We start from the raw sequence: 8,383 nt of genomic DNA on the forward strand, positions 1-8,383 counted from the left end.
ACGTCGAGCATAATTGCCCGACGCCTCGAAATCGATTAGGATCTTCCCTGACTTCTCGAAGTCCTTCACGGTCGCTTCCACGACCAGCAAGCCCGGCTCGCATACACGTTTCGTGTTCAAGAGCACGGATCACTTCGGGGCTGGGCCCTGTTGACCTATGCCTCCCTGTGGCTCAACATAACTCATTTCTTCCCCAGTGAGTCGCCCCGCGCAAAAAGGTATACAGTGAAACCTGTCTAAATTAAACATGTTGGGACTGGGGACAGTGTTTAATTTAGAGAGGGTTTTAAATTAAACAGGTTTAGTTTAGACAGGTTCTACTGTATTGTGCCCAACATGGGTCCACATGTGTAGTTAGGTTTATATACACATGTACAGTAGAACCTGTCTAAATTAAACCTGTTTAATTTAAAACCCACTCTAAATTGAACAAAAGATAGGTCCATATCTTCTGTTCAATTCAAACAGGTTCAATTTAGACAGGTTCTATTGTATACTTGAATTAGTATACACTTGGTATTTTTTTATTTTCTTAAACGTGTGACGTCTGGTCAAATTTTCAAAGTGTGTCACCTATGGAATATTCCCTAATACTGGAGTAATTATTTAACAGCTACATGAATAACTAGCATTTACCTACAGTCATAGAATCCGCGAACTTCAGTTTGATCACCCCGAACAGAATGCGCAAATTTCTTACTTTAGATCAAACAAGTTTTACGTAGGTGCTACCAATACAATTGCCCTCAGTCGCAAATTTTCGTTGTGTATTGCGTGGATTAATAACCTACTGAAATAGCTCCGGGGTTTGTTCCTCCACGTACAACAAGGTCGAGTTCACCTTTTTTTCCCAGCCATCTAGGCGAGTTACGAGCTCCTGTAGCTGTGAATTATCTAGCACGCGCGGCTGAACCCATGTGACACGCACGATGCCATCTACCTGGTCAATGGATCCTTTGATGAGCTTGCATGACAGTGCACGCATCACGAGCCACTCAACCTGCTTCAGTGGCAAGCGTGTTATTTCAGCAATCTCGTGAAACGAAATGTTACGTTCATGTGACGGACGTTGAAACACCAGCACCATCAAAGCCAAAAGCGCGACTTTCTCCTTCACATACTCTTGCTTACTCACAAGTGCCGGTTGCGAATTAAATTCCTTGCTATTTTGGCCGACAATCTCATTAAACCGATCAATGTCGCCCTTATTAAATGCATGCAGTAGGTCCGACAACCATTGCTTGTCTGTGCCTTCCAACGCGCGCAAAATCGGTGTCGCTAACTAAGAAAATCAATTTCACATACGATGACCATCACAACTTTTTGAAACTTCATTAAAACATCGCAGTCTTACCACTTCACCAAAGTTAAAGACGCCATCACCAGTAAGAGCTGCAATACTAATATTAACAGCCAAATCGAAACGCTGATCCGGACGCATCTCATTATATTGAGTGTAAGCCAAGAACATGAGTGCGTTCTTGTAAAATTTGTCTGCTGGACCCAACGCTCCATAGTAGTCGCAAGCAACTCGATAATAGGCCGCATGAACTACAGGTTCTGCACCCACGAGTGCTTCAATCACTGGCTTGTCATCATCCACCGTAGCCTTGACTTCGGGTAAGAACTCAGCACCACGACAAAATTTTAGCTGTGCAATCTGCATTTTGCACAACAAAACAGCCTCATGCGCAGTCTTTTCGCTTAGCTGGCCCAGCAATTGCTCCATAAACTCCTGTGCCTTCGCAGCATCAGCGAATTGGGCACTGATCTCAGAACATATGACGACGAGTCGAATCGGATTGAGCTTGTCTTGAATAGGCTGGATGAACTCGTGATACAACTTAGGCAGGTTCAGTGGGTATTTGTGGCACATGGGATCGCGCACAAAAGCCTCAAGTTCGCCAGTTAGCTCATGATAAAGTCTGGCCGAAATACAGTCAGGATCATCAGTAAACGAATGCCATTTATTCAAGTAGTAACCTACTTGCGGACGTGCAGGTTCTCGAGCGCCTGGTAGCGCTGTGCAATATCCGGGTACGCAGCTTGTTCCTTGGCGATGAAGTCAGTCATTACTAGATTGAGCGAAATGGATCCTTCGATTCAGGAAGGGCAATAAACCTTCGATAAATGATTTCATTTTAAATTTAATTTATCCATCAAGATAAAGATTAGAGTATAGCTTTTGGCAGGCTAGCATGACATCAAAGATTAAGCATGAAATTAACAACGTTTTGCTTAAGTCCTGTAGTCTACCCGCATTTACGCGGAAGGACATAAAGGATCGCAGAGTTAAGTAGTTCCACGCCAAAATGTTATCAGACCATATTTCTGCAAGGTAGACAGACGAGACTTCCAAGTCAGACGCATAAGCGGACCCCGGATCTTCCAAATTGAACCACTCTCTGTATATATTTTTCTTAACAAGTTTTCTGTTTTACTTGGTCTTGCGAGTAACTCGACAGGTTTGAATTATAATGATATATGCTCGCACGTATGCCGTAGATTGTCATATCAGATATGAAGTATCACGGACTACCAACACGTTAACCGATCCTCTTAAGTTCCCGAAATTTTTTTATCGAAAGACCAACCATGACCACGATTCATTCGGCGGTCAATGGATGCCATGGCCACTTGTAGCTACATCATCTCCTCTTGACTATCATCAGTTGATGGCAGGCAAGTGGTTGGGACGATCAAACGCGTCATGGCTGCAGCAGCCAACGCCACACGACTCGAATGATTAACTTTTGATGGCTGAAGAACAATATTCGGGTGCTCCATGTATTGCTGATAAAAATGATGCATACTAGCAGAAGAAGACGACGAGGGTCTTCCTGCTGGCCAAGACAGAGGCCAGTCATCGATGATATGTCGAATCGACTGCTCGTTGCGAGTTTGAAAGCGAGTCAACAGCTCCCATGCTGAATTGATCGAGATATTCGGAAGTTTGCGCAGTGCAAGGGCCTCTACGAGCCGCATTAACTCGGCAAACGTCATTAAGACCCCCAACTCCGCTCGAGCAACCACTACACGCATTATTCCTGCTTCATCACTTGGATGAAAATACCGATTTGTGCCATTGTCGTGGCAAGTCTGCGTCCGCTTTTTCACACGTCGATGCAGCGCTGCAAAATGTACACCAAATAACTTGGCGGCAGCCCGCAGACTCATGCCCTGTTGCTCCACCGCCGCAATTGCTTGCTCCCACGTCTCAGCAGGGACTGTGTGGCTCAATTTGTAATTGCGACTATCACTTGAAGATGATGCATTGGACACCATATCTTGCATTCCATCCACATCGATAGTACTGTCGATGTGTTCAATATGATGAGTTATCAAGTTGACACTTGGTGCAACGCTGGACCTGCCATCATTGTGACTGGTCAGATCATTCTTAGTTTTCATCGCTCCTCCGAGTTTCCCGCCGCGACTGCCATATGATTGCACCGCCTCGTGATGCGTTTTGATATCACTCTTTGGTTTTGACCATGCTGTTGCTCGTCGACGGTCCTCCACGAGAATGGCACGGCGCAGCTGCTGGTGTAGATTGTGTTGACGACGATGACGACTAAAGTTCTGTCGCAACTGCACCTGCTGCTTCATCTTACCGTCGCTTGGTGCAAAAAGATTCGAAGACTTCATGGTATATAAAACCGTGCGAGTAGAGTTGGAGGATTTGGATTTGGCACTGTCCATATGGAAATCCGAATCCTTCTCCCCGTTGAACACGTTCCCGATTAGATTTTTTTTCAGTTGTGTCACACAGCCACTTGATCTGTCAGCGTATCTACCATAACCATCATTACAGCAGATAATTGGACTTGTTTTATTTCTCTTGACTGCTGGGACTTGGGACGCGTCCTGACGCTCAGATAATGTTAACACGGTCTTCACCATAATGTCAGATCCAGTGCTTTGAGAAACAAATGTTGCAGTGGATGCAAAGGTATTTAGCTGTAAGAAACCGTGCTTACGTTTGAAGTCCAGCACCCAGTGCGATGGTGGAAATTCGGGTGGAAGTGACACTGTGCCCCCTCTACTGGCTACGGCACGTACCGCTAGCCGCACGTCGTCGGACGTGACGTGTTTCTGACGTTGCAACTGCTCAGTCAGTAGGCGCAACACCTTAAACTCGCTCATCTTGCTAAGATAACGACGCATAGTCATAGGGGATGCAGTGTGGGACTTTGACACCATTGTACAAGAGAGACCTGCGCTGTCACGATGGAATCGTGTTTTATTTCGGTCGGATTGTTTTCGATTTTTAATAATTTCTAGGGAATGTTGTGTACATGTCCCAGATGTTCTTAAAAAGCTTGGACGAGATCAGTTGCATTTGCGAGGTAGCAGTGATGGAACTAAATCAGTGCCCACGTCGTAAGTAAACTGTAAAAAATGATGCATTGTTGTGCTTCTGAATATGTTGGTGCTCGACTTATGTCAAATGGTAAGCGCTTTTTTTAAGAGCATGCAAGAAAAAGTGAAAGTTGCGTTTATTCGACAGACTAATTTTGGCTCATCCATACTTGTCGTTGTTTCGTTTATCGATGAAGCACTGGTTTTCAAAAATACAAAGATTACGCTTAGACATCAGCTCTGATTACGCTTAGACATCAGCTCGATTGTAATATGTTTGCAAATCTCGATATAAAAACGCGTGATGAAGATCAGTTGTCTTGCATTTTCATACCCAGAATGAGCATCCATTCTGCTGTCGTGGCTTATTTTGATTGGCAACTACCCATCAACAGACGACAGAATAGGTCAGAGGCATCTGATACTATAACTCATGCGCAAGCATGAAGTTCTTGCAACTTGAGCTTATCGCACGGGCACATAGAACGGAAATCTAAGATGGCAGATCTACTTTGAGCTATGCATAGACATTTTTGAGCCTCTCATATATAAGAATATTCAGATAGGTATAATACATTACATTTAGTGACAATGTACCAGATGAAAATAAACTTGCTTGAAAAGGGCAATATTATAACCAAGTTAAAGAATATCCTGTAAATTATTCTGAGTTGTCCACCTAAGGCATACTTTTCGAACGAGTTACGAAAAGTTCCTTAAGGCGTAATATTCTTTGACCGTCACTTGCTTTTTGATATGCTCAAAAATGATAACGAGGGATGCGTGTTAATCGCGGGATTCTGCAAAACAGCACTAGGAAAGGCCTTTTAGATGCAAAATCGAAGCGGATGGTGACACCGAAGGGGCGCCCTACCAAGGGCTCTTGTCTATGTGACCTTTAAATTTTAACAGTTCCTCATCATAGAACAACTCTATGCTGTAGCGAGGTTAATTGATTGATGGTGGGATCGAGTCGAGCGATTCATCAGGTGAGACAAAGCTGGTAATATAGTATAAATTTTGAAACTCACGCATCTTTTTGTTAAGATAAAAGATACTAAAAATAATTAGAAATATTATGATTTTCAATAAACGGTCATTTTTTGGTGTCCCTTGTTCCGATCTGCTATCCCGATCGCTGCATCGATTAAAACGAAATAAATACACGAAACAAAGCTTTACCTGCGCCGCTGTAGGGATAGAGGTAAACGAATTCGATTCTGTTCTTCTTTGCAACCTGAAAGGTTGCACCAACCATTCAGTTTCTGGCGAGCTAGTTGTACGCTGTCCGAGGTAAAGAATAGAAATTGCTTGTCCATCTGTTAAATACAATACTCACGCCTTTATTTGTTGAACTTGTGTTTATACGTAATTTCTTCCCTTTGACGCTTCCCGGTCGTCCTACTTGCGTTTTTTATACACACTTCTGCAGTATCTATCTCGAGCGGGATAATAATTTCTGAATCGCCGCGCCGAATGCGAATTAATTCGGCCGCAACGGTGCGATGCTATCTTAGTGAAGCAAGCGAGAAAACAGTGTTGCAATTACTTAAGAAGCAGCTTTGTTGTCAAAAGCATGTGACTTCCGACGATGTGCGATCAGTAGTGCGTGCCGTGGCCAGTCAAGGTGGCACTGTTACGCTTCCACTTGACTTTCCTTCCTCGCGATGGGTGCTTGAGTTTAAGCGAATACATGGCTTCATGCAGCTCAGTAATTTTGCGTTGAATGTTGTATCTAGTGGTGGAAACCTCAGTCATAAAACCAAGGCGACAATCGAAGCTGAGCGCCCAGCACGACAAAATATGGCGCTTGTATCGAGTCATAAATCTCGCACAACCACAAGCATTTTAAATTTAAGCAGAATGTCTAATAATGCAAATGAAAAGCATGACAGAATTTCGCAAGCAGATATGGTGCAGACTACGGACAACGATTTAAGAAGTGGCAACTTGAGTGACGATGAGAAGGAGATGAGAAAGAGCGAAGAATGTGTTGGAGCACGAACGTCGGAATCGACTCGCATGGTTATGTATTCCATGATCTTCCCAGAATGTCGTGTTTCGTTCGATGGCTATTTGAAGCGTCAGGTAAAGTTACGACACAGTTTTGGTCAGCGTCATCAACATCATCTACAACAACAGCAGCGTCGTGCCATGCTCGTAGAAGACCGTCGTCGAGCGACGACATGGTCGATACCTGTCAGTCAACTGAAAGCGACACACGAGGTAATGCAGTCTGAAGGAAGTAGCGGGAAAGAACCCCGAACGGCAATGGGTCAAAGGAGCTGTCAGAGCAGGAGCAATGAAGTGGGGTCCGGCCTTGGACCTAGTATCAGCTTGATGACGCCTCACATTCAACACAGTGAAAATAGTTACGATAGTAATGGTGACAGGATACACGACATGGTGCCATCTACAACATTAATAAACGACAATCGCGGTTACAAGCTGAGTCACACGGTGCCGGCCGTAACGTGGGAGAAAGCCATCGCTGCTGTTGAGCAACAAGGAATGAGCCTGCGAGCAGCTGCCAAGTTGTTTGGCGTGCATTTTGCGGCTTTACATCGACGAGTAAAGAAGCGGGCCCAGAGTGGAAAGGACAAAGGTACAAACGGGTATTTTCACCCGAGTGATGAAGCAGGAATTATGCGAGTTGTGGTAGCTCGGGCAGAGTTGGGTGTCTTGATGACGTTTGCTGAATTAATGCGATTGGTGGAGGCTGCCGCACTACGCAAGCTACCTGATCTCTCGATCGAAGGGGCTCGAAACCTTTTGACGAGGTTCCAGTCGCGTAATGCAGATTCGATTCGACACATTATCGACGACTGGCCTCTGCCACGGCTTGCATCATCCGCCATAGGGGATGACCAGATTCAACCGTACACTAGTCATCCAGGCTTTGATTTTGGATCGGCGCCTACACGTTCGGCAGAGAGTACAGTGAGTTCTAACACACTGGTTGCACCTGCAGTCTATGGCAACAGTGGAAATGATCCAGGACTTTCTGAAGTGCGACTTATTGATACGATGAGGAATATGGGTCTCGGAACAATTGCACTAGCTACTTCCTTAAGTCGTTTGGCGTAAGCAAAGTATCAAGAAATTGGGCGTCCCCTTTGTGGTCGTTCCTTACATCATGTAGATAGACTTAAACGAGTAATAAATATGCACAAGATTATCGGATAAGACAAAATCATTGAAGCATCCGTCTGCTACGACTATGATGCTGACAAGATACTTCATACCAGATATGTAGAGCTAATAGGTGATTATATTTAGCGCGTAGATGTGTGATCGATATTGATGCTTTGAATGCTTGGCAAACATTTTGTATTGATAAACCGTGTTTTATTTTAGAGCACTGTGACAGAGTTGAGAAGCCATATTACAAAGTACGACTTCTCCACTGCGACAACTCACAATCTGGAATGCTGATGCGTACATTTGAAAGAGCGCCTCTACAGATTGAGAGACAGGTCCTCGACTTCCATTTTTTCGAGGGTATAGTAGGTTGTCCACACTGTCACTACATTCGACCCTATCTTGCGTATAAAACGTAAGTGAATATTATAGCAGGATGGCATTAGTGTCGTGTGGCATACTAGTAAGCGAACTAAGGTACAGACCGGATGAGTATTGGGTAATTACCCATGAGATGGGTGAGTATGGGTGAGTATCGTACATTTCTCGTTACTTGAGTTGACTCATGGCCGATGAGTAACATGTACTCATAGGGAGGTCCTTATGTGTGACGGGTCACACGGCACCTTGCACAGAGGAAGGTTGACTTCCAAGAGTATACAAACTCTAAGTGAACGGCAGTTCACAGATCCTTGGTCAGAGGAACGTTGACCAAATTTAGGTAGTTTTAAGACTGAATATATTTATAGGTGCTCCCTAATGCATGTACCCATCTAGTAGCTGTGATGTATGCCACACCACAGCTCCCTTGGGAGAGTGACAGGTCACTCTCATGTGACCCCGTTACATCCTCCCCCACTTAGGTTCGGTTTACCGACCA

At 44.5% G+C, this 8,383-nt stretch overlaps 5 protein-coding genes across 5 annotated transcripts; 2 read left to right on the forward strand and 3 right to left on the reverse strand.

The window, feature by feature from the left end:
- Nucleotides 1-787: 787 nt before the first annotated feature.
- On the reverse strand, nucleotides 788-2,073 carry PHALS_01721 (26s proteasome non-atpase regulatory subunit; the record flags this gene model as incomplete). Its single annotated transcript, XM_024716167.1, has 3 exons — nucleotides 788-1,282; nucleotides 1,355-1,925; nucleotides 1,988-2,073. The coding sequence occupies 3 exons, from the start codon at nucleotides 2,071-2,073 to the stop codon at nucleotides 788-790; spliced, it is 1,152 nt and encodes a 383-aa protein (XP_024581793.1).
- A 570-nt stretch (nucleotides 2,074-2,643) lies between these two features.
- On the reverse strand, nucleotides 2,644-4,203 carry PHALS_01722 (hypothetical protein PHYSODRAFT_311457; the record flags this gene model as incomplete). The annotated part of the gene is made up of 1 exon (XM_024716169.1): nucleotides 2,644-4,203. The coding sequence occupies one exon, from the start codon at nucleotides 4,201-4,203 to the stop codon at nucleotides 2,644-2,646; it is 1,560 nt and encodes a 519-aa protein (XP_024581794.1).
- A 27-nt stretch (nucleotides 4,204-4,230) lies between these two features.
- Nucleotides 4,231-4,906, forward strand: PHALS_14811 (uncharacterized protein). Its single transcript, XM_036407079.1, has one exon. The coding sequence runs from the start codon at nucleotides 4,427-4,429 to the stop codon at nucleotides 4,604-4,606; it is 180 nt and encodes a 59-aa protein (XP_036263339.1). The 5' UTR covers nucleotides 4,231-4,426; the 3' UTR covers nucleotides 4,607-4,906.
- Nucleotides 4,907-5,838: 932 nt separating this feature from the next.
- PHALS_01723 (hypothetical protein PHYSODRAFT_311457) lies at nucleotides 5,839-7,449 on the forward strand (the record flags this gene model as incomplete). Its single annotated transcript, XM_024716171.1, has 1 exon — nucleotides 5,839-7,449. One exon carries the CDS (start codon nucleotides 5,839-5,841, stop codon nucleotides 7,447-7,449), a length of 1,611 nt encoding a protein of 536 aa, XP_024581796.1.
- A 261-nt stretch (nucleotides 7,450-7,710) lies between these two features.
- PHALS_01724 (uncharacterized protein) lies at nucleotides 7,711-8,014 on the reverse strand (the record flags this gene model as incomplete). The annotated part of the gene is made up of 2 exons (XM_024716172.1): nucleotides 7,711-7,900; nucleotides 7,989-8,014. 2 exons carry the CDS (start codon nucleotides 8,012-8,014, stop codon nucleotides 7,711-7,713), a joined length of 216 nt encoding a protein of 71 aa, XP_024581797.1.
- Nucleotides 8,015-8,383: the final 369 nt, after the last annotated feature.

This window comes from Plasmopara halstedii, assembly GCF_900000015.1.
Source record: "Plasmopara halstedii genome assembly, contig: Scaffold_1583, whole genome shotgun sequence".
Lineage (NCBI taxonomy): Eukaryota > Oomycota > Peronosporomycetes > Peronosporales > Peronosporaceae > Plasmopara > Plasmopara halstedii.

Excerpts from the sequence above, each read along its gene's own strand:
- PHALS_14811 (XM_036407079.1), top strand. The coding sequence starts at position 4,427 with ATGTTGGTGCTCGACTTATGTCAAATGGTAAGCGCTTTTTTTAAGAGC.